This window comes from Alosa pseudoharengus, unplaced genomic scaffold (assembly GCF_046254945.1).
Source record: "Alosa pseudoharengus isolate Yale_2024_CS ecotype anadromous, Long Island Sound unplaced genomic scaffold, YU_APseudo_1.1 YU_APseudo_1.1_scf_1, whole genome shotgun sequence".
Lineage (NCBI taxonomy): Eukaryota > Metazoa > Chordata > Actinopteri > Clupeiformes > Clupeidae > Alosa > Alosa pseudoharengus.
This window is the reverse complement of record NW_027468564.1, coordinates 21,587,597-21,613,235: the sequence shown is the minus strand read 5'-3', so window position 1 is coordinate 21,613,235 and position 25,639 is coordinate 21,587,597. Positions and strand designations below refer to the sequence as shown.

The 25,639-nt window shown below is 43.6% G+C and overlaps 2 protein-coding genes across 2 annotated transcripts in view; both read right to left on the bottom strand.

Annotated features, from left to right (window-relative positions):
- The window catches only part of LOC143123197 (uncharacterized), a 203,969-nt gene that overhangs the window by 149,323 nt on the left and 29,007 nt on the right, over nt 1-25,639 (bottom strand). The gene's annotated exons all lie outside the window — the stretch shown is intronic.
- Nucleotides 7,535-19,507, bottom strand: LOC143103343 (NACHT, LRR and PYD domains-containing protein 3-like). Its single transcript, XM_076267447.1, has 10 exons — nt 19,424-19,507; nt 17,072-17,340; nt 14,435-14,466; nt 12,183-14,142; nt 11,908-12,081; nt 11,007-11,180; nt 10,264-10,437; nt 9,973-10,137; nt 9,212-9,258; nt 7,535-8,343 (listed from the first exon to the last, which is right to left on the bottom strand). The coding sequence occupies exons 2-10, from the start codon at nt 17,338-17,340 to the stop codon at nt 7,808-7,810; spliced, it is 3,531 nt and encodes a 1,176-aa protein (XP_076123562.1). The 5' UTR covers nt 19,424-19,507; the 3' UTR covers nt 7,535-7,807.

Below are 25,639 nucleotides of genomic sequence, written 5' to 3'. Positions count from 1 at the left end.
CGTTGACACGACAAGAAACAGCTTAAATTCACAAAGAAATAACAGTAATGACGAGTATGATGTTAATTCCATGCGCGAATTTTTGGGGCTTTGGGGCTGTCTAAAGCTGTCTAAGGCTAACTGAAAAAAAAAAGTTCGGGGCTAACTTCAGCAGCTAGCTTGCTAGCGAGTTTGGCCTCGCAAAAATCAAAAACATAAAAAACATAAAAATGTGCCGTTATATACTGATAGAAGTCTAATATAACGTTAGTTTGAGGAGTAAAATGGCACTTTTACCTGCCTCACGAGTCCAACAGGTTTGGGGCAAACTACAGTAGCTAGCTGCTAGCAAATTTGGCCATAACAGTCTGTAAAAATATACAAATGTCCCATTATTATACGTCCTATTATCGTCTTAAAGTCCTGCACAGCCTAATATAACATTAGAAGTAAACGTATAGTAAAGTAAGTATAGTAACATTAGAAGTAAAATCACACTTTTACCTGGCTCAAGAGTCATGGTGAAGTCCAAGTGAAAACTGCTGAGCTGAGCAAGCTGAGACTAGCTGTTAACCACTTCAGATGATCCAGAACGCGGCGGCGCGCCTGGTCTACAACCAACCCAAGAGGGCACATGTTACCCCGCTACTCATCCAGCTACATTGGCTACCTATGGCGGCCCGCATCAAATTCAAGGCTCTAACGCTTGCCTACAAAGTAGTCTCCGGTTCTGCTCCCACCTACTTGAATGCCTTCATACAGACATACGCTACCTCCAGACCGCTGCGCTCCTCAGACGAACGACGTCTAGCTCTACCTCCGGTACGCTCAGGCCAATCCAAACTTTTCTCATCTGTTGTTCCTCGCTGGTGGAACACACTGCCAGCTCCTACTAGGGCAGGGACATCCCTCTCCATTTTCAAAAAACTCCTGAAGACCCAGCTCTTTAGAGAACATCTCCTCTCATAGCAACACTTACAACAAGTCTTGCTGATCCTAGCACTCACCAGCCGTCTTAAACTGACACGTAACTGTTAAAAACAGCACTCACTGATGCACTTATTCTTACTGTACTCTAATGTTTTTTAAATTGTCCTAATATTGTTGAGAATTGCTCTAAACTTAAACTGTTTACCATGTTGTTAGTCGCTTTGGCTAAAAATGCGTCAGCCAAATGTAATGTAATGTAATGTAATGTAATGTAACTAAGGTGTAGTGTTGAATCAGGCTCCTCAACACCCAATAAATGAACACCTAAATATTACACCACCAAAGAGTACCCTGAACACAAGCTGTAGTTAAATGTAGAGAATAAACTCCCAAAATCTAACACTTTAACACTTTTTTGTTTAACTCCAGATTTTTGAACTCCAGAAATTTGCTGTGTAGGAGAACAGGTCAGAGGGTATGATAACAGGTCATAGGGTATGAGGACAGGTCAGAGGGTATGAGGACAGGTCAGAGGGTAGGAGAACAGGTCAGAGGGTAGGAGAACAGATCAGAGGGTATAAGGACAGGTCAGAGGGTATAAGGACAGGTCAGAGGGTATAAGGACAGGTCAGAGGGTATGAGAACAGGTCAGAGGGTATAAGGACATGTCAGAGGGTATGAGAACAGGTCAGAGGGTATAAGGACATGTCAGAGGGTATGAGGACAGGTCAGAGGATAGGGGGACACAACAGAGGGTAGGAGGGGACAGATCAGAGGACCATGAATAAGCAAACGACAGTTCCAACTGCAAGGTCCTAAATTGAAACGAGCGATAATGGTCCCGATTAAAGAACGTCTCAGAATGCCACACATGCAAAGCATAACCAGCGATAAGCAACGAGTGGCAGAAAGAGTGTGATGTCACTTATAGGCCACCAGAGACTGTTTTTGAGTCACACCGTTGCAAATTCCATATGATGCATCATTCCACAAAATGGTTTGTTTTCTCTATCATCAAGTTATTCAATAGGCTAAGCATATAGCCTTGACTCAAAGCAGCTGTTAGGATTATGAAATTTTGATTTGTCAAAAATGTCACATGTAGCCATGCTTAAATTCTGCTCACTTCACATTTATTATATTATCTGTAGGCCTATTCATTATTGAATGCTTACCCGGAATTATGTTTTTCCCTATTCTATTTTCAAAGCAGGCCTACCTGCAGGCATGTAATTGGGCTACAGGAATAGCATGTTTGAACGGGCACTGCACTAGTATTGAAAAAAATAATGATTGACAGCACTGACCTCAGCACAGTGTGAGCCACCATGCTGATCTGGAGTCAGCCCTCCTCTCCTCTGCTGCTACCAGATAAACTCCCACAGACACACAGCACTGACCTCAGCACAGTATGAGTCACCATGCTGATCTGGAGTCAGCCCTCCTGTCCTCTGCTGCTACCAGATAAACTCCCACAGACACACATCACTGACCTCAGCACAGTATGAGTCACCATACTGATCTGGAGTCAGCCCTCCTCTCCTCTGCTGCTACAAGATAAACATTTTTATTTAAAAACAATTCAATGCACTTACCAGAGGATCTTTTAACCACCAAAGACAAGCAACTGGACTGGATAATACTGTGTTTTAGGGTGAACAGTGTGTTCTTGTGGCAACTTGTCATAAAATATTGATATAATAACATCATCAGAACTAAAGTCCATCCTTCAACCTTGAGTTGATTTCCTTAAAGAAATACTATCAATTAAATTCAATTCAGTTTTATATATATAGCGCCTTCCGTGCAATACAAGGTGCTTAACAAAAGCACTAAAGACAATATGTAAATGTGCGCATGGAAACAAACACAGGCACACATACGCACACACACACACACACACACACACTCTTATAAACAAAAGCAAACTCACATATGCACACATTTACATGCACATGAGTTGCAGGAGTAGGAGATGGAGACAAATTAACAAGCGTGATTTATTTTTCCGAAGAGAATATGCAGGACTGAGAGGCGGTCATATTTTGTACCGCTATGCGGTACATCTAGTTTATTGCTGCCGTTACTAATGTTACTCTGTGGGTATTAGCTACAGAGGACCTGACACATTTAAAATTAAACTGTGTTAAGCAGACGTGAACGGCAGGCTGAACAGATCTGCAACAGAAGGAGGTTGCTATGTTAACTCCAGCTGCAAAGTCAGCCATCTTCACCAGCTAACACGATAATCCAGTTACTGTACAACATTAGTATGACAGTTACAGGAAGATAATCGCTCAGATTTTTGTTATTAGGCCACTTGAAAATAGGCTATGGCTAGGCTAATCACTGGAGGTATTTTAATATTAAGTTTGTTTTGCTAATAATTAGGCAAGGCCTCCTTGTGGTTTTGATCAACCTAATAATCTTTGAAATGTCAATTGTAGGCCTAAACACTAAGGTGAAATGCGTTGAAACTGACATGCCACTAGAACAGACGTTTTATTGGCTTTGAGGTATAACAAAGTCTCCAGTCTTGTAAATTCGCATTATGTAACATCCATAACGTCACATCCATAACGCACCATTAAAGGTTTTAAAAGTAAGAAAGGGGCACAATTTGATCATCACACTTTACATTGATATAAATCAGCTTTGCACAGACACTATGGACATTGTCGCATCAACACTGTATGTGTAGCATAAACTTTTCCTATAAAACGTTATGGATGTGACATGGCCATGGAACTTGCTGACTTAAAAACAAAAGCCTTACAAATGTAAGGAGTTGTGCTCTTAAAGGCAAGCTGAGCATAGACATTACTCTACCATTCCCTTGTCAATCTGGAATTTGTCAAATGACACAATTTGTTTGAACATTGGGTTCATTTATCCACTTTTTAAATATGTATAATATTACCATGTGAAAAATGTTGTTTCTGTATGGTTGAACTTTTTTTTTCATGGTAAGGATGACCTTTGCATGGAATTGCCCAGATATAGCTGCAATAGTGTTGCTAGGGTACATATGTAGGTTGTTATGCCAAATTAAGTGGTTGCTATGCTGGTTGCTAGGGTAATCCTATTGGTTGCTATGGTGGTTGCTAGGTTCACATTGTGGTGGTTGCTAGGCTGTTGCTAGGGTAATTATGGTGGTTGCTATGCTGTTGCTAGGGTACCTGAGGTGGTTGCTAGGCTGTTGCTAGGTTAGTTGTGGTGGTTGCTATGCTGGTTGCTAGGTTAAACTCATTGGTTGCTATATTGGTTGCTAGGTTGTGGAAGTGGTTGCTAGGCTGTTGCCAGGGTATTTGACATGGTTGCTAGGATACTTGAGGTGGTTGCATTGTTGGTTGCTAGGTAGGTGGTGGTTTAATATAGTTGGAATGGCTGAACAGTTAAATAGGTGGATAGTTTAAATGGTTGAATTGTTTAACAGTGAATTATTGTGGTGAGGACTTTTATTTTGAAACAGTTGTGGACAGAGGAAGCAGTGGAACAGGATATGTAGTCTTAAGAGAATGAAATTGTATGCTTAAAGTCTGAGAAACTGACAGTTGATGCATGTGGCCTGGACACCTGGCCGAGGATTCTAATTGCTTAAGGGCCCTATTGTGATGTCATCAGCCCAATGTTAAGTCTATGGGGGAATTTTGAATAGTTTTTAATTAATAGTTTAAAAAGTAGAAAAGCAGAAAAATACAAAGCCCACATGTCCTAAGTAAGACCTACGCAACCCAGTTTGAATGAAGTTTCTACGTTAAACGGTTGAAGCTGCATTAACTGCGTTAGATGAAGGAGAATAAAAAGAAGAAGAAGAAGCCTAGGAAGAACAGTACAGTGCATTTTCATGTAATTAGAGCTCCCAAAAGCGGATTTATTTAGCACAACGTTTCGGACATGTTGTCCTTCATTAAAAGTGCAATGATACTAACTAATAGTACTTACAAACTTTCCAATGCCTTGTGTTATGAGTACAGAACGTATTTGTACTACTGTAGAAATTTCGGAGCATTCAGGGTTTTTATTAGTGGGGTAATTTACGAGATATTCTATTGGTTCCAATAGAACCAATAGAGTATCTCGCCTGCACAAGCCATTCGTTTCTGTATTCGCCTGATAGCGCTACTCGACCAATGTTCGACCAAGGGAAAACAGCTTCTGGGAAGGTGTTTGGCTCAAGGTCATGGTGCAAAGGTGCATGGTTCACTAACTGTGAGACTATTAGCACCAATTGGTTGGACCACTGTTTTTAAGTTTAGGTTTTTTGATTTAGGTCAGTCATTTTTAGGGAGGGGGGATTTACGCAATCGCTTATTTTGCATGATACACTTTTAATTATTTTTCAATTTCAATTTAATTTCACTTATAGATCGCCAAAATGCACATGCTTTACACATGTCCAGTTTAACAGGTGCGATAATTCAAAGTTCCCATGTTATTTTCCCATAAGAAAAATCACAAGATACCAGATCTCAAAGATGGCAGCTTTTTTGTAGGCAAACTTCAGAGGTCTATAGGCAAGTCTCACCACTCGACGGCCATCTTGGTAAGGTATACCTTTACGGTAATGGCTTCGGGCAGCTATTTCGGGGGATCAGAATCAGAAACCAGGTTTATTGCCAAGTAGGTTTTCACATACAAGTAATTTGCTTTGGTCTCAAGGTGCAAGACATACAATAATTAAAACACATAAAATACAATAACACAATAAGTAGACAACATGTTAGGATGAGACAGAGAACAAAGTGGAAGAGATGTGTTATTACATGTTATTACATATCTCTTAGTAGTGCAGTGTCACGGTATGGTGTCAGTGGGGGTCAAGGTAAGACTTAAGTATCAGTGACAGTGGGGGTCCTGGGCTTTGTTGGTGAGGCCAGTCAGGAAGAAACTGAGTTTGTTCCGTGAGGTTTTGGTCCTGATGGATCACAGCCTCCTGTCGGAGGGGATTGGCTCCAAGAGATTGTCCACGGGTCGGCCACAATCCTACCATCCCGCCCCAGGGCCCTGGAGGCATGCAGGTCGTGGAGGGATGGCGGACAGCAGCCAATCACTATCTCAGCAGAGCGAATGATACGCTGCAGTCTACGCTTGTCCTTGGCTGCAGTACCAGATGGTAAATGAGGAGCTGAGGATACACACCGGGGGCATCTAGCACAGGGACACTGAGCACTAAGCCCAAGGACACCAGGGGCATCTAGCACAGGGACACTGAGCAATAAGCCCAAGGACACCAGGGGCATCTAGCACAGGGGCACTGAGCAATAAGGACACCAGGGGCATCTAGCACAGGGACACTGAGCACTAAGCCCAAGGACACCAGGGGCATCTAGCACAGGGACACTGAGCATTAAGGACACCAGTGGCATCTAGCACAGGGACACTGAGCACTAAGCCCAAGGACACCAGGGGCATCTAGCACAGGGACACTGAGCAATAAGGACACCAGGGGCATCTAGCACAGGGACACTGAGCACTAAGCCCAAGGACACCAGGGGCATCTAGCACAGGGACACTGAGCAATAAGCCCAAGGACACCAGGGGCATCTAGCACAGGGACACTGAGCACTAAGCCCAAGGACACCAGGGGCATCTAGCACAGGGACACTGAGCAATAAGGACACCAGGGGCATCTAGCACAGGGACACTGAGCAATAAGGACACCAGGGGCATCTAGCACAGGGACACTGAGCACTAAGCCCAAGGACACCGGGGGCATCTAGCACAGGGACACTGAGCACTAAGCCCAAGGACACCAGGGGCATCTAGCACAGGGACACTGAGCAATAAGGACACCAGGGGCATCTAGCACAGGGACACTGAGCACTAAGCCCAAGGACACCAGGGGCATCTAGCACAGGGACACTGAGCACTAAGCCCAAGGACACCAGGGGCATCTAGCACAGGGACACTGAGCAATAAGGACACCAGGGGCATCTAGCACAGGGACACTGAGCACTAAGCCCAAGGACACCAGTGGCATCTAGCACAGGGACACTGAGCACTAAGCCCAAGGACACCAGGGGCATCTAGCACAGGGACACTGAGCACTAAGCCCAAGGACACCAGGGGCATCTAGCACAGGGACACTGAGCAATAAGGACACCAGGGGCATCTAGCACAGGGACACTGAGCACTAAGCCCAAGGACACCAGGGGCATCTAGCACAGGGACACTGAGCACTAAGCCCAAGGACACCAGGGGCATCTAGCACAGGGACACTGAGCAATAAGCCCAAGGACACCAGGGGCATCTAGCACAGGGACACTGAGCAATAAGGACACCAGGGGCATCTAGCACAGGGACACTGAGCACTAAGCCCAAGGACACCATCTAGCACAGGGACACTGAGCACTAAGCCCAAGGACACCAGGGGCATCTAGCACAGGGACACTGAGCACTAAGCCCAAGGACACCAGGGGCATCTAGCACAGGGACACTGAGCACTAAGCCCAAGGACACCAGGGGCATCTAGCACAGGGACACTGAGCACTAAGGACACCAGGGGCATCTAGCACAGGGACACTGAGCATTAAGTAAGGAATATACAACTATAGTGACATGTCATACAGAGAGAGACTAAAGCACAGTAAAGCACAGACTAAAGCAAGTACAGTATGTCTTATAGAGAGAGAAAAACAAGGACACTGGAGGTCATGTGATCTGGAAGTGTTTGTGTGTGTGTGTGAGAGAGAGTGTGTGTGTGTGTGTGTGTGTGTGTGTGTGTGTGTGTGAGTTTGTGTGAGTGTGTGTGAGTATGAGTGTGTGTGTGATGCTGCAGGACACAGAAGGTCATGTGATCTGGAAGTGTTTGTGTGTGTGTGTGTGTGTGTGTGTGTGTGTGAGTGTGTGTGTGAGTGTGTATGAGTGTGTGTGTGATGCTGCAGGACACAGAAGGTCATGTGATCTGGCACAGAGACACAGTGCAGCCAGGCCAAAGCCCAACACCAGCATAAAGGGGCTCATCAGTGAGTGTGGTGTAGAACGTGTGCAGGTGTGTGAGAGTGTCCGAGGAGACCCTGTAGAAGGACAGACTGCCGGCCTCACGGTCCAGATACACTCCTACTCTACTGATGCCTGAAGGGGGAGCAGGAATGTCCGTTTTGATTTTATTGTGCCAGAAAAGGAAACCATTTCCACACTTCAGACACCAGGACTTGTGATTGTATCCCAGTCCACAGTCGTCCCAGTCTCCTTTCCTGTTGATGCTTTCATAGGCCACTCCCATATCCGCCCACTTCCCTGACCACTCACACTCCCAGTAGCAGCGTCCAGTCAGGGGCTGTCTGCTCAGGACCTGTGGCCACACATCAAATCTGTCTGGGTGGTCAGGATACGGCTGCTTCTCACTCTCCCACATCACCTTCTTGTTCCCTTCAGACAGGAGGAGACGTCTGTGTGCTGTGTCTGGGTCCAGTGTGAGCTCACAGGCATCTGCACACACAAAACACATCACCTCACATCACAGTGAACATAAAAATAACTTAAACTGTCTCACACACACACACATACACACACACACACACACACACACACACACACACACACACACACACACACAGTCAAGGAGCAGGGCTCAATGTTAACTTAAGTGATTGCCAGCTTGGCAACCAGGCATGAGGTTTTGGTTGCCAACAATTTGGTAACCAAGGGGAACTGGGCAATCATTAATGTCGAGCCCTGTCAAGAAGACAAGGACAGACAAGATGCTAATGTCAACAAAAAGGCTAAGCGCTATTCATGTATAATTTCTTTAGGGGGCAGCAGAATAACAGTTTTATTACTGCACAACCTATCAAACTTCTACTGATCCATTACACTATGAGATCAACCGTGAGATTAACTACTTGGGGCAGCCGTGGCCTACTGGTTAGCACTTCGGACTTGTAACCGGAGGGTTGTCGGTTCGAACCCCGACCAGTAGGCACGACTGAAGTGCCCTTGAGCAAGGCACCTAACCCCTCACTGCTCCCCGAGCGCCGCTGTTGATGCAGGCAGCTCACTGCGCCGGGATTAGTATGTGCTTCACCTCACTGTGTGTACACTGTGTGCTGTGTGTGTTTCACTAATTCACGGATTGGGATAAATGCAGAGACCAAATTTCCCTCACGGGATCAAAAGAGTATATATACTTATACTTATACTTGAAATGGACCTATATTTTCACATTGCATTCAATATCCAGTCTTGACAAATTGTAAAAACGCTTCACAAATGTGTTTATAAAGGAATAATGTCCCATTGATTGATTGATTGATTGATTGATGTCACATATCACAACACAAAAGCACTGATGTCTTACACTTCTTCAGTCCTCTCTTCAGCATGCTTTCTGAACTGTTCTCTGCACTGTGGAAGAAAAGAGAACAAAAAACAACAATTCTGAGTTTGTTTTGTTTCTAGTTTTATTGGGATAAGATTATGGGGCATGTTAATGGGAAAATGCCTCTGCTCTCAATTGGATAGACATAACCAACCAGAGCAACAATAACCTACCATGAATCCTGAACCATAACATCCTTCTCCCTGTTTTAGTTTTTTTTTTTCTTTTGATTGGTGTGAACTGCTCTGGTTCGGGCTTAAAGGACAATTCCGGTATTTAGCACTTTGAGTCCCTTTTCTGGTTTGTTTTGGTGAACTATAGTGGTGGAAATTTTGACGATTGGTCCTGTCTCAACTGTTCTGACTCATTTTGAATCGCCTTTGACTACTTCAGAGTGGCTGCAACAGGCATGCACAAACATGTCCTAAAACAACCCTTAACGTTCTTTTGCAAACGTTGTTCTCAGGCAGTGTTGACAGTATCTAACGTGACCTTCAAAACTCACACCACTTACTTGACCTTCAAAACTCACGCCACGCCACGTACTGTACTTGACCTTCAAAACTCACGCCATGTACTTGACCTTCAAATTTCACACCACGTACTTGACCTTCAAAACTCCTACCACTTACTTGACCTTCAAAACTCCTACCACGTAGTTGACCTTCAAAACTCCCGCACCATACTTGACCTTCAAAACTCCTACCACTTACTTGACATTCAAAACTCACGCAACTTACTTGACCTTCATTTGACCACAAGGAATTGTTGACAGCATCTGTAGTCCAGCGTCTCCTGGGTGAGTGTAGCTCAGGTCGAGTTCAGTGAGGAGGGAGTCAGGGTTTGATGTCAGCGCTGAGACTATAAAATCACATCCTTTCTGTGAGATCAGACAACCAGAGAGCCTGAAGGACACAGATTCTTTATCAGGAAATGTAGTCATCACTCAATAGAAAACATCAATACAAAACAGGATGTTGTATAACTTTACTGTTACTGGTAAACATTAATTTTGTAGCACAAACACAGACCTCAACACCTCCAGTTTACAGCTCCGATGTCCCAGAGCAGCACACAGCTCCTTCACTCCAGAATCCGTCAAGTCGTTGTTGGACAGGTCAAGATTCTTCAGGTGGGAGTTGTCTGACTGGAGAACCAGTGCCAGTGTTTGGCAACCAGTACTTGTGAGTTCACAGTCAGCAAGTCTGCATGAGAGCACATGCATGTTATGTGTACTGTGGTACATTTATGGAAATATATATTTAATTAAGGAGAACACACACACACATGCTTGTATAAAAATGATGAAAATATGGAGATTTGATGGGTTATTCAAATCCAGGATAGTTTGTTTTCTAAATTAATTTATATACTCTGTTCTAGAAAATGAGCTTTGATTGATTGTATCTCAGAAATAAATAAGTATACGCATCTCTGGATACTGAAGTATTGAGGAAATTTTCCAAATATGTAAATTACTAATACATTCTGAATGACGTTTCCCATGCTGTTGAGCAAATAGAGATGTTGCACATCTAATTTCACTTGGCTAACCTCAGGGTGTCCAGTCTGCAGATAGTGTACTTCACTTGGCTAACCTCAATGTGTCCAGTCTGCAGATAGTGTACTTAACTTGGCTAACCTCAATGTGTCCAGTCTGCAGATAGTGTACTTCACTTGGCTAACCTTAGTGTGTCCAGTCTGCAGTTAGTGTACTTCACATGACTAACCTCAGTGTGTCCAGTCTGCAGTTAGTGTACTTCACATGACTAACCTCAATGTCTCCAGTCTGCAGTTAATGTGCCTCAGTCCAGCAGACAACAGCTCCACTCCAGAATCCTTCAGAGGATTAGAGCTCAGGTCCAACTCTCTCAGCTGTGAGCTTTCTGACTGGAGAACTGATGAAAGAGTCCTACAGGAATCTCCACTTAGACTACAGCCAGCCAGTCTGCAGTCAGATGACAGACAGAAGAGAATCAGAATCACCTGTAAAGCAAGTGGCTAGATGGATACCTGTTCAGCAAGTGGCTAGCAACAATGTCTCAGCAACAAACTGACCAGAGACAGTTAGCTGTGTTTATAATTTGCTTGGTGGTAATAAGGATGGCTAATGCCTGTCTGGTTAAAGTATAAGTATACTCTTTTGATCCCGTGAGGGAAATTTGGTCACTGCATTTATCCCAATCCGTGAATTAGTGAAACACACTCAGCACACAGTGAACACACAGTGAGGTGAAGCACACACTAATCCCGACGCAGTGACCTGCCTGCTACAACAGCGGCGCTCGGGGAGCAGTGAGGGGTTAGGTGCCTTGCTCAATGGTACTTCAGCCGTTCCTACTGGCCGGGGATCAAACCGGCAACCCTCCGGTTACAAGCCTGAAGCCCTAACCAGTAGGCCTTGATTGCCCCCAGACTGCATATTGACCTCAGTGTCTCCAGCGTGTTGTGCGTGTGAGAGCTGTCTGGTTTAAGACTGCATACTGACTTCAGTGTATGTGTGAGGACAAATGGCTGTCTGGTTAAAGACTGCATACTGACCTCAGTGTCTCCAGTGTGCAGTATGTGTGTGGACAAATGGCTGTCTGGTTAAAGACTGCATACTGACCTCAGTGTCTCCAGTGTGCAGTATGTGTGTGGACAAATGGCTGTCTGGTTAAAGACTGCATACTGACCTCAGTGTCTCCAGTGTGCAGTATGTGTGCTTCAGTCCAGCAGACAGACGCTTCAGTCCAGCATCACACAGGGGATTCGAGCTCAGGTCCAACTCTTGCAGGCATGCACTTTCAGATTGGAGATTAGCGGATATAACCCCACAGGAGTTTTCACTGAGACCACAGCCCTTCAATCTACAATGGGAGGAGACAGTAGATTGCATATATGCATATGTATATATATTTGAAGAGTTCAAATGCAAAACCCTCTAAATGCCATCTCCTTACTGACTTACCGAGCCTTTCTGCAGCTCCTCAGCACAATGAGAAATCTTTTGCAACCCTCCTGGGATGTTCTGTACATTGTCAGATTGAAGTCATCCAATACTTCCTCTGACATTAGAAGTATGTACGCCTGTAATGAACACTGGGCTGGTGTGAGTTCTTTCCCAGATATTACATACTGTTCAATTTCCTCAGAAACTGAGTTGTTCTTCATTTCAAGTAGACAGAGGAACAGATTCAGACATCTCTCAACTGAATGGCCATCCTCACTAAGAATGCCCTTGATGTACTTGGTGGTTGTCTTGAGACTTGCTGAACTTTCCTTTATCTGTGGAAGTAAGCCTCCCAGTAGGTCTTGATTGGACTCCAGTGATATTCCCAGAAGGAAGCGCAGAAAAAGATCATAGTGCCCACCGTCAAACTGTAAGGATTTGTCCACTGCTCCATTGAACAGAACATGCAATGGCATCTCGTTTTGACAGGAACCCTCTTTGTGGGAATCTTCAGGCCTCTCCTCTCCTCCCAACATCTTGTCTTTGTGAGGAACTTTGGGTTTAAAAAAAGACTTAAGTCTTCTCCATGACTTCACGTAGACTGATTTATTTATGCTCTTCAGCATGTCCTCTGGTTGGAAACTGGTTGTTTGGGCTTGGTTGGAAAGTGCACACATCTGCTCTGAAAAGGGTTCCAGCACCTTATAGTTCTTACTCACAAAACTATGGAACACATGGAGAGCTGCCAGAAACTCCTGGACACTCAGATGAACAAAGCAGTAGAATGTTGTTTTATAGAAAGTACGGTCTTTCTTGATGATCTGTGTGCACATTTCAGAGTGTTCTTCAATGGCATGGTCAACAATGCCACTTTCTGCAAGATCCTTTTGGCTAAACAAGATGTTGCCCTTTTGCAGTTGCTTAAAAGCCAGTTCAGACAATCTCAGTATGTGTTCCTTGTGTCTCTTCAGGAGCTCCCGTCTGTTGGTTTCACTTTGGCCAAAACACCTCTGGTTCTTCCTGTTAGTCTGTATGAGTAGGAAGTGGATGAAGAGTTCAGTCATGGTTGTTGGTATTTCCATTTTAGAATTGGGAGTCAGCATGTCCTGAAGCACACTGACAAGGATCCAACAGAAGACTGGTATGTGACACATGATGTAGAGGCTGCATCTTGTCTTGATTTGTGAAATGATCTTGTCAGTATGACTATTTGCCATTCTCTTGCTGAAGTACTCATCCTTCTGGATGTCATTAAATCCATGTATTTCAGTCCACTTGTCTACGTAATGAGAAGGGATCTGATTGGCTGCTGCAGGCCTTGAGGTGATCCAGATGAGAGATGAACGGAGCAGATGGCCTTGAATGAGATTTGTTAGTAGCTTACCCAAAGATGATGTCTGTTTCAGATCATGCAGCTTTTGAATAGATGGGAAATTGAGCTCTAGTTTGCTTTCATCTAGACCATCGAAGATAAACAAAATCTTTGAGTTGCCATATATCTTCACATCATTCAACTCAGTCAGGTCGGGATAGAAAGACAACAAAAGTGTGGGAAGACTGTACTGCTCTGAGTCAAGTAAGCGCAGTTCTCGGAAAGGAAGCACAAAGATGAAATCTATGTCCTGATTGGCCCTTTCTTCTGCCCAGTCTAGACAGAACTTCTGTACACAAACAGATTTCCCAATGCCAGCAATGCCAGTGGTCATCACTGTTCTGACTTTTTTACCAGGTGGAGATTTCATAATGTCATTGCACTTGATTATAATGTATTTTCCTGAATGACATTTGGTCTGCATATGAATCTGCTGAACTTCATGTTGAGTATTTACCTCTTCACTCACTCCCTCTGTGACATGGATATCTGTGTAGACCTCATCCAGCTGGACTTTAGCCTCCTCAGGGCCTTCAAGGAGGCTAGCATATTTATTCTTCAGGTCAGTCTTAAGCTGTTGACTCACCTGCCATCGGATGGCATATTCTATTAGACAAACAGAAACTTTTCATTCACAAAAATCTCTCCTGGCAGGGAGAAGGGCATTACAAAAGTATACACATGCAAACATGTCTCACAATAAGTAGAATTACCGACATTACTATGAGGAGATCAAACACACCCATGCATATGTCCCAGGGTCAAGAACCATCATACACTTATCATATACAAATGTAACATCAACCATCATACACTCAATCTACTCTTTGCGGACTGTAGATGCCTCAGTTGCTGTAAGATACAAAATAGTATAGTCTAATGTTACCCGTTTACTTACCAGAACCTTTGCCACTGTCTTGTCTTGAAACCCTGTTGAGAGGTCATCTGGCTTAATGTCTTATTGCAATGAAGGAATGATGTACCACAGTTAGAAATGAATGCTCTTATTACACAAACAAACTGTCCTACAGTTACATGTCTTTTCCACAGACTCTTGCGTCACCTTGGGGAACAAATGTGTGTCATATGTTGTATGTGTATGTTCTTCACTTACAAATATTCACTATTTCATCTTTTTTCCCCTATAGGGGCAACTCTACCTCTTCTCCCCTCTATTCGTGTTCCCTATAGGTGGGGGCAACTCTACCTCTTCTCCCCTCTATTCATGTTCACTATGGGTAGGGGTAACTCTACCTCCTCTCCCCTCTATGCATGTTCCCTATGGGTCACTATTTTATCTCTTTCCCCCTCTAGGGCCAACTATATCACATTTTCTCCCCTCTATCCAGTGTACCCTTGGGGCAACTAGTTTACCTCTTTACCTCTCTAAACAGTGTACCATTGGGGCATGTATTTGATTCTCAACTCTAACTATTGTACCCTAGGGGCAACTAGTTTACCTCTTTACCTCTCTAACCAGTGTACCATTGGGGCAGCTATTTTACCTCTTCTCCCCTCTAACCAGATGCGTCATTAGACCCCCCCCCCCAAAAAAAAAAAAAAAGCCAGAAAATGTTGCTTATTTAAAAGGGAAAATGCATCAGTCTGGTAGCCTAGAAATCTAGACGCGCCCCTAGCGGCAGCAAATTACATTTTCTGCCAGGGCTAGTCTAGCAACTCTCCGTTGGCTTGTGAGCTCCAGATATCGAAACTTCTCCGGGCCAATGAAATCGTGTATAGAGTCGTTAGGTGGGCTTAACATAATGATTGATGGCAGAGTTGCAATGGTTTGGCTTGAATTCCCTGCTACTTGAAAACAAATAAGATGGATGTTGCTCCTGGCGAACAGTGTGAAACGAGTTAAGCTTTTATTATGTTGGCAAACGTTTGAACTAGCCAACTAGCTCCGCTGGTGGGAAACGCATGGGACTCATAGCGCTGCCGCTGTCCTATTGCGTGCAGAGGGAATTTGAAAGACAACTGATTATCCCGCCCCTCGGACTGAGCACTGCGAACGGTGAGTGTCCAGACCCTACATTTTAATGTGGGTCTGACTCGCCAGGCTATCAGTCTGGTGCACTTTGGGGCGAATTCTCCCATGTGCGTAGGGTGCGTAAGTCAAAAAAGTGCGCTCTTTAGCCTGCGCAAATTCCCCTTTTCACTTCAATCTGTCATTTACACGTGATATAGGGAGTTTGGGAGGAGTGTTTCATATACAACTCAAGCTCGCATTCTGCCACTGATTTAAGCACCTTTCTAGCTACGAGCTCCCGAGGCCTGTATTAAGGTCAAGCGCCACTACAAGGTGAAACAGCATATTGCTGGATGTCAGCAGTAGGCCTAGTTCTAAATACATGTAGGTTACACAGAACGTTACAAATTAATATTACAATATCAAATTCGGTGCTTAATATGCTGATACGGCTTTATGTTTTTCCCCATTAGCCTACAGTGTCACGCGGAGGCATTTCCCGACATTCATTGAAAGTGCACGCACATCTACAAAAAACAAAACAGGTGCTGGGTAGCCTATAAGGCTGAGCCAACATATGAAAAAATAAATAGATACCCGCACACTGTTATATAAGCTCCCAGAGGTATCAAGCAGATTACCTTATCCATGAGTAGATTGGTAAATAGGGAAAACCCTGTTATAATCACCCACTTTGGATATTGGAGCTTACGACTGTGCATCTTCAGTTTTAACGCGAAGTCATAATCCCATAGCCTACTTCGTTCAAATCTGTCCATTTCTTTCGAACTTGACCGAAGTCATCGAATTCTGGGTGCAGCTCTGGGTGTGACAGAAGCGGGAATGGGAGATTAGGCCTACCCGTAACTGCAGTGCGTAACTGAAGCTCGTAAAAAAGTATCCACTCTTTCCCCGATATTATCAATTTACATGAATGCACTGCCCTTTTTTATGTGCCCCAGTAAAAAGAGTCTAGTGACGCCCCTGCCTCTAACTATTATACCTTGGGGGCAAATAGTTCACCTCTTCTCCTCTCTAACTAGTGTACCCTGGGGGCAACTATTTTACCTCTATTCCCCTCCAACTAATGTACCCTAGGGGCAACTATTTTACCTTTATTCCCCTCTAACTAGTGCACCATAGGGGCAACTACTTTACCTCCTCTCTCTTCTAGCTAATGTATGCTAGGGGCAACTATTTTACCTCCTCTCTCTTCTAGCTAATGTACCCTAGGGGCAACTATTTTACCTTCTCTGTCTTCTAGCTAATGCACCTTAGGGGCAACTATTTTACCTCCTCTCTCTTCTAGCTAGTGTACCCTAGGGGCAACTATTTTACCTCCTCTCTCTTCTAGCTAATGTATGCTAGGGGCAACTATTTTACCTCCTCTCTCTTCTAGCTAATGTACCCTAGGGGCAACTATTTTACCTTCTCTGTCTTCTAGCTAATGCACCTTAGGGACAACTATTTTACCTCCTCTCTCTTCTAGCTAATGTACCCCAGGGGCAACTATTTTACCTTCTCTCTCTTCTAGCTAGCGTACCCTAGGGGCAACTATTTTACCTCTTCTCCAGCTCTCCTTCTAGGTTGTCTGCAAGCTCATTGTGATTCATCTTCTTCAGCACGTGCAGAGTGACCTTCAGGGCACCATCTTGGCCGTAGACGTCCCTCATCTTACTGGTGACATCTGTGGCATCAGCGTTCTCCAGCTGTCCTCTGGGGATGTGCTGAACCCCCTCCAGTGTCTCCTCAGTTAAGAAAAGCTTGAACTTCTTCAGCTCTTTAGCCGTCAGCTCCTCAAGAGTGTCAAGGAGAACTTCCATGTTGGACATCTGAAATATGGTCAGATTGTTATTTAGTCTTTATTTTGAGATATAATCAAGCAATTTCTTTATTTTTTATAGTATGATATGTTACAATACAAAACAATATGATGCAATACTATACAATATGATGCAACACTATACAGTATGATGCAATACTATACAGTATGATGCAACACTATACAGTATGATGCAATACTATACAGTATGATGCAATACTATACAGTATGATGCAATACTATACAGTATGAGACAATACTATACAATATGATGCAATACTATACAGTATGATGCAATAATATACAATATGATGCAACACTATACAGCATGATGCAATACTATACAGTATGATGCAACACTATACAGTATGATGCAATACTATACAGTATGATGCAACACTATACAGTATGATGCAATACTATACAGTATGATGCAATACTATACAATATGATGCAATACTATACAGTATAGGGGAAAGTTGTTTGGTGGGTAATCGCCTTTAGGGGGCCGCTCAGACAATGGCAGAAGTGCTGTTGTTTGATGTTATGTGCATCAAAATGATTTTGGAAATGTTATGTTAAGGTAAAAAAAAATCTTAAGGATGCCTTTAAAGGTACTCTAAGCGATGTTACACGGTTTCTAAGCTAAAACATTTTTTTGCCTATGCCCTGAATACACTGTTAAAAAAGACGGTCTCTCTGGACAGCCCAGGCTCCAAAGACGGCAACAAAAACAACTTGGTCCAGCCTGGACCATAAACAAATCATAACAAACTGTTCCAGCCTATAACCGACAAGATGCGCGTTTAGGGGAGTTTCAATTGCACGGGACGCAGGGGGAGGGAGTAGCGAGATAGCTCTCTGTTTTATTTCAACGTCAACAGAAGTGATGTTACCCAACAATGCTTAGAGCACCTTTAATGTGAATGCTATTCCTAGAACTATAGGTTAAGACGGCACTGTTTACATTTGTTACACTGCGTAGAAAAAACAAAAATACCTGGATCAAAAAGTTTCAGCTCACTGAAGGTTTTCAGAGATTAGGTATAGAAACAAGTAGAAGCAAACGTTAATATCAAAATGCAACTAAGCATCAACTTCAGGACACAGTTAGTGTAAACTGCAAAGAACTATGATGCAGCCCATAGAACCGGTTACATTTACATGTAAGAGTGTAAAATGTGAACTATAATGCAGCCCATAGAACCGGTTACATTTACATGCACTGCAAAAACTGCTTATCTAACAAAATCTCACCAAGTGTTATTAATCTTATATCAAGATAAAAAAAACTAGTTGGTATTGTTTTCAGTATAAAGAGACTTACCTAGCGCTTCCTTGTGAAAACATTTGACTTAATTTAAAAAAAGTTGGACTTATTTTAAGACATCTCATCCTGAAAACAAGCAAATTTGGCTGCCAGTGCGTTAAGCAAATGTGTCCTAAAAACAAGCAAATTTGGCTGCCAGTGCGTTGAGCAAATTTGTCTTGATAAGACTCCTTAAAATAAGTCAAAATCTTCTTAAATTAAGTCAAAATGTTCTTTTGAGAGGGCGCTAGGTAAGTCTTTTCATACTAAAAACAATACCAAATAGATTTTTTAATCTTAATATAAGATTAATAACACTTGGTTAGATTTCATTTTTTGCAGTGTGTAAGAGTGTAAAATGTGAAGAACTATGATGCAGCCCATAGAACCGGTTACATTTACATGTGAGAGTGTAAAATGTGAACTATGAAGCAGCCCATAGAACCAGTTACATTTACATGTAAGAGTGTAAACTGCAAAGAACTATGATGCAGCCCATAGAACCGGTTACATTTACATGTAAGAGTGTAAAATGTGAAGAACTATGATGCAGCCCATAGAACCGGCTACATTTACATATGGGGGTGTAAAATGTGAAGAACTATGATGCAGCCTATAGAACCGGTTACATTTACATGTAAGAGTGTAAAATGTGAACTATGATGCAGCCCATAGAACCGGTTACATTTACATGCAAGAGTGTAAAATGTGAACTATGAAGCAGCCCATAGAGGCTTAGTTAAATTGCAATTATTGATTTGATATTAGCTCTGTAAAGTCTTACCTCAAGAATTGTCTCTGTTCACTTCAGCGAAGGCGATCTGTAAACTCTTATCTCTATCTATCTATCTATCTATCTATCTATCTATCTCTGTGCTCTCTCTCTCTATCTATCTCTCTCTCTCTCTGGTCCTATTCAGTATTTAGTCATCATCCATTTGAAGAGGAAGTGAGCAAGTATGAACACACACACACACACACACACAATTGAAGAGGAAGTGAGAAAGTATGGACACACACATGCACACACACACACACACACACATTTGAAGAGGAAGTTAACAAGTATGGGAAAGACAAAATATTTCCACAATACTTATGTTTATTTAACAAAAACATAAGGGAGATATATTTATTGCAGTTCCCAGACCTCAAGCAATAGATAGCTGTATGCGCACTGACCACTGACAGCTTGATAAAAATAATGACAACATTTCACCATCTTTCATGGTAGCCTACCAGTATTTCTCAATCAATTGGCAATATTGGGTGAGTGAGTGCCTCTTGTGATTGGACCAACACACACACTTGTGTGTCTTTGTGTGTGCATGCGTGTGAGTGTGTGTTTCGCCACTGAGCAGATGACCTCTTGCACAACTTCCCCTTTAGACAGGCCAGAGTGACACACACAAACACTCACGCAGAGTGACACAATATCTTCATCTCAACCGGTAGCAACAAGTATCAAGGGCTGCATTACAGTACATGTGCACACACACACACACACACAACCACCCTTGGTTGTGTGTGTGTGCAATTTCAGGTTCACCCCTAAAAATATCCAATATTAATTTTGGCGCCAACAAAACATGTACACTACCTACAAGTTTAGTTTGATGTTACCGTTGTGTGTGACGTTACCGTTGTGTGTGACTTTAAACAGCAAGTGTGCTTTATCATCAGTAAGCATTATGACTATAAACAGCAAGTGTGCTTTAACATCAGTAAGCATTCCCAGTAAACAAAATAAAGTCCTGCCGACGTCCTCTAAAGGTCCCCTGGCGAACGTCACCTCCTCGACATTGTGTAGGGTTCCCTTTACGTCCCGCGGACCTCTGTTCGGGAGGTCTAAAAGACGTCCACGAGACTTTGAGAGGACGTCCTGTAATGGTCACCGCGACGTTATGCGCGCGACGTTTATATTTCCGCGATGGTTAAAAAAAAAACATGAAGCGCGATTTAGTATGGAAGGCTATTACATCCTGTAGGTCTCAGCGTTGCTAGGAGAGAGGTGGACGGAACATGAACACGCATCAACGACTTGTTCTACAACTACACAACTTCACTCAACTTCACATTTTCACGCATGTATGACAAATCACGTCCTCCGAATGTATTACACTAATGATGAGTAGACATGGACATTTATACCGGGCTAGGATGTGCTGCTTTCACATCTACGGTGTCATTTTCTTTATAAACTAGTACGACGTTTTAATGGGCATATCCCGTAGCATATTGTTCAAAACATCATCAGAGTAGGCCTAGGCTAGCCTAAGATAAATTGTTCAAACCATATTGTTTCAAAATATTAAAAACTAATAATAGCCAAAAATACTAAATGAATCGCAATGCATGCTGGGAAGCAAAACTCAACATGAAATAAAGTAGGCTACATGAAACATAACTAGAATGCATTGACGTTATATCCACTCGTTTTCTTGGACCTGTGATCAAACAGGCACAGCCTATAAATGTAAGCCTATCTTCCTGGAACATTGCAGATAAAGAAAAATGTACCATTTTCTCTGAATGCTCTTTGTAGCCAACTTTAAGATAAAAAATAAATAGAAAGATGTTTCTATTCTATATCATTGTTTTATTAATAAACAGTAAGGCTCTGGTGAGGCAGAGAGCTTGCTCCTCGTCAGAAATCTCATCGGATAGGCTATGTGCACTCTTCGCTTTGCTCTTTGACAGCTATGCGTGACACTAAACGCGAGCATGTGTCAAATAAATTACAATGACATTTAAACAAGTCATGAAGAAGCAGTAGGCTATCCTTAATTCTTCTGCAATGTAGCATTAGAGCTAGATCGTTTTGCTTTACAAATTAAGTAGTCACTTCTGTTGCTAGAAAACCCTAAACAAATGCTACGTGGTCTGTTTTTAACATTTCTCTAGTTTTATTGCATCGTATTCAGCTCCAAAAGCCGGTTCAGTCCCAATTCGGCCGTGTGTGTGTTTCTGAAAATAAAACAGATAATAAGTACGTGACTACGTTAAATAAACCACTGCCTATTTAGAGCATGTTACATGCATCACGTAATGACAGTTATCTGAAGAAATGCGCATTGTAGGCTAAGCTAGAACAGCGACTTTGCTAACGTTACACCAAGCATCACATCAGCGAATTTGATAAAATCCCTTCCCTAGTTTGTAACATTATACATTAACGTTAAACTCAAAATGTATGTGCTACATAATTCAGCATGTATGCTGAATTATGTAGCATATACATTGTGAGTTTAACGTTAACAACCCTTTTCCCAGTTTATGAAGTTGTGCGTCTATGAGCAAAGTAGACATATAGGCCTACTTTGCTCATAGACGCACAACTTCATAAACTGTATATGATATGTTGCCTTAGACTACGGTAGGCTAATGCAGCTACTGCTAGAGATACTAGATAGATAGATACTTTAGTCATCCCCAGACGTGTAACGTGAAGTCGTGCATGGATGTGATGTCTCCGTCCTGCAGGCGGTAGCCAGAGCGCTCTCAACTCCGCTGCCATGTGTGAATAAACAAACGTCCCCCTCATGTCCCCGGTATAACGTTATTGTCGGGTCCTTAGAAGGTATTTGAAATGACCAAATGCAAATGTCATCCAAGGGACCTGACGGTGACGTCCCCAGAAAGTCCTGCACCGGACGTCACGCAATAACCAAACGATAACTTGCTCCGGACGTCAATAAGGTCACCGGAACGTCCGCTAGAGAAGCGTTCGGGACCAATCGGGGACGTCATGAATGTCGGCATAAGGTCCGGGGGACGTCCCGTGTTTGTCGGGTTATGACTTTAAACAGCAAGTGTGCTTTAACATCAGATCAGTAAGCATTATGACTTAACATCAGTGTTACGACCCTCTCTGTCTCTGGCTGTCTGTGCTGCCACGGAGCCTTGGCTGGCTGGAGACGGCAGAGTGCTTGATTGCCAATTAAGACACACCTGTGCGCAAATGGGCTTTAAAAGCCAGACCAACTTGCTCTCTCTCTCTCTCCCGATCCAGACACACACATAGACTCAGGCTCACGACATACATTCATGCACGCATTCACTCACTCACATACATTTCCCTTGGACTATACAACAAACATTCACCACACTCACTCTGATTTTCCTACCGGCGTTCCAATTACTACACTCTCAACCAGATGATCCCACATCCCCTAGACATACTTTTGTGATACCAATAAATATTTGTGATAATTTCATTCAGTGTTCATCTCCCTTTCATGTTTTCGGTCCATACGAGCCTGGGCCGTAACAATCAGTAAGCATTGCTTAACAACAGGCATGATATGGTTGCTTGTAGCCTGAGTTCATTACTGTGTGATCACAGCCCCTCATGTTTGTAGGAGTTCATTACTGTGTGTGTGTGTGTGTGTGTGTGTGTGTGTGTGTGTGTGTGCGATCACAGCCCCTCATGTTTGTACAGTAGGAGTTCATTACTCTGTGTGTGTGTGTGTGTGTGTCTGTGTGTGTGTGTGTGTGTGCGATCACAGCCCCTCATGTTTGTAGGAGTTCATTACTCTGTGTGTGTGTGTGTGTGTGTGTGTGTGTGTGTGCGCCTCTGTACACACAGTGGATGCTGGGAACTTCACTAAAATACCAAGTGTGTGTGTGTGTGTGTGTGTATGTGTGTGTGTGTGTGTATGTGTGTATGTGTGTGTGTGCCTCTGTCCACACAGTGGATGCTGGGCACTTCACTAAAGTACCAAGTGTGTGTGTGTGTGTGCGCCTTTGTCCACACAGTGGATGCTGGGCACTTCACTAAAGTACCAAGTGTGTGTGTGTGTGTGCGCCTCTGTCCACACAGTGGATGCTGGGCACTAAAGTACCAATTCAATTCAGTTCAATTGAAAAACACTTTATTTCTCCCCAAGGGGCAATTTCCATAGTAGCATGGAGCAGAGTAGAATAATCAAAGATCCTGTTACGAGCCCATCAAATGATATGAAATGGTGCAACATAACATACAAAGGCCATAGAGAAGCGGTGACGGTGTATAACAACTTCATTTAATGATGGATTGTGGTTTGACATAAACGGAGCATGGTGGTACTAAAGCAACTAAAACAGAACCGAAAGGAAACCCTGACCACACATATCTGCGGGGAAATATGGTTCTTGCCTGACTCCCATCCAGAAACAAAAGACATGGTGTTGTTGTGAGTCTTCCGGGTCCGCTTACTGCTGTGCTGAACAAAACCTAAACTAAATAACGTGAAAACCCATCACCGAATACCACCAACTCTAAATATGGATTATAACTAAAGACAACAAAGATCTAAACAAAGAACGTGACGTGCCAGCGAGGCACCATGAAGCTGCCCTGCGTCTGCCGACGGGATCAGACGGGAAGTGAATGTGAGAGAGAGAGAGAGCCCAGACGTCAAACAAGGCGTCCTTATAGACGTTGCCCAACCCACAATCAGCGCTTGGCGGGACGCAAGATGGCCTGTAGGGGGACACAAGGAACAGCAGGAGTAACACAACAAAGTAGCGCAGCAGTGCAAACACTGTTCAACCTGCCCTGAATAGCGTACCAGATCCTATAAAGGAGGAGAACAGGGCATGTGAGGGCTCTTGGAGGATCTGGCCAGCCAACCGAATGCTCTGTTGCTCACATAGTGAGGAGAGCTTTCTAAGGGGAGAGCCAATGATCTTGGAGCAGACCTTAACGGCTCGTTGAAGTGGCCCTCGCTTGGAGAGGCTCATAGAGTGGACCCAACAAGTGAAAGAGAAAGTCATGGTGCTCTCAATAAAGGAATAGTACAACAGAGTTCCTATGTGTTTACTAAGCCCAAATGAGTTGAACTTTCTCAGGAGATACTTCCGCTGCTGACGTTTCTTAAGAATGTCCTCTGTGTTGGACTTCCAGGAGTGCAGGGAGTTCTCCAATCATGTGGCCAAATAGCTGCATTCCACCACTAATTCTACTGCTTCCCCATGGATAGTGCTCATAGCAGCCTCTGCTGTTGTCCTTTGTGTGCTGGGAAAAGTCACTAGCATGTCCTTAGTTTTGCTGACGTTTAGTTCCAGATGCTGCAGATCACACCATTCCACAAACTCTTGGAGAGCTGGGCCATGATGGACTGAAGGGCCAGGCAGGAGTGATAGGAGAACTGCATCATCAGCAAATGGAACTAGATGACCATTTGGCTGGGCAGTTGTGCAATCATGGGGATAATGAAAAGCAATGGGGAGAGCACCCAACCCTGGGGAGAGCCAGTAGACGTGTGTTTGTGTGTGTGTGAGATCAGAGCATGTTTGCTTAACAAGCACTCTCTGTGACCTGTTAGTCAGAAAGGCAATGATGCACCCAATCAGCTGATGATCCAGGTGAGAAATGGAGATGAGCTTCTGGGCCAGGATATTAGGCTGCAGGGTGTTGAACGCAGAAGAAAAGCCAGCAGACTAAAGTCTGGCTATAGAATGAGGGCTTTCCAAGTGTGTATGAATGACTTCACTAATAAATAGTGTTGCATCATCAGCTCCTCTAGCAGTACTATAGGCCAACTGGACTGAGTCCATCTTTGAGTCCAGTGTCCCCATGATGTGCTTTTGAATGACCCTCTCCATTGCCTTCATCACAAGGGAAGTGAGGGCTATTGGTCTCAGGTGCTTCAGGACATTGATGGTGTTTTTCTTTGCTATGGGCACCACTGGAGAATATGTCCACATCTGTGGGACCCTGCCACTGTCCAGAGAGCTTTGGAACAGCAGCTGGAACACATCTGCTAGCTGCTCCGCACAGTCCTTGAGGGTACGAGCGCTGATGTTGTCAGGCCCAGGTGCAGAGTTGTGTTTAGTCCTCTTGAGAGAGCTCACCACCTCCTCTCTACGTATCCAGAGGGAAGATTGCCCACATGTCAGTGATGACACCATGGCATCTATCTGATTGGCGTTATTGATTTCCAATCTAGAATAAAAGGAGTTGAGATCATTGGGGAGGGCGGCTGGGCTGATGTTGGGGACCTGTATGAGGGCGGCT

Excerpts from the sequence above, each read along its gene's own strand:
- LOC143103343 (XM_076267447.1), bottom strand. The coding sequence starts at position 17,340 with ATGTCCAACATGGAAGTTCTCCTTGACACTCTTGAGGAGCTGACGGCT. Across the intron at positions 11,181-11,907 it reads TGCACACTGGAGACACTGAG|ACTGGCTGGCTGTAGTCTAA; the intron begins GTCAGTATGCAG and ends ATCTGACTGCAG. Across the intron at positions 8,344-9,211 it reads GAAGAGAGGACTGAAGAAGT|ATGCCTGTGAGCTCACACTG; the intron begins GTAAGACATCAG and ends TTGTGTGTGCAG.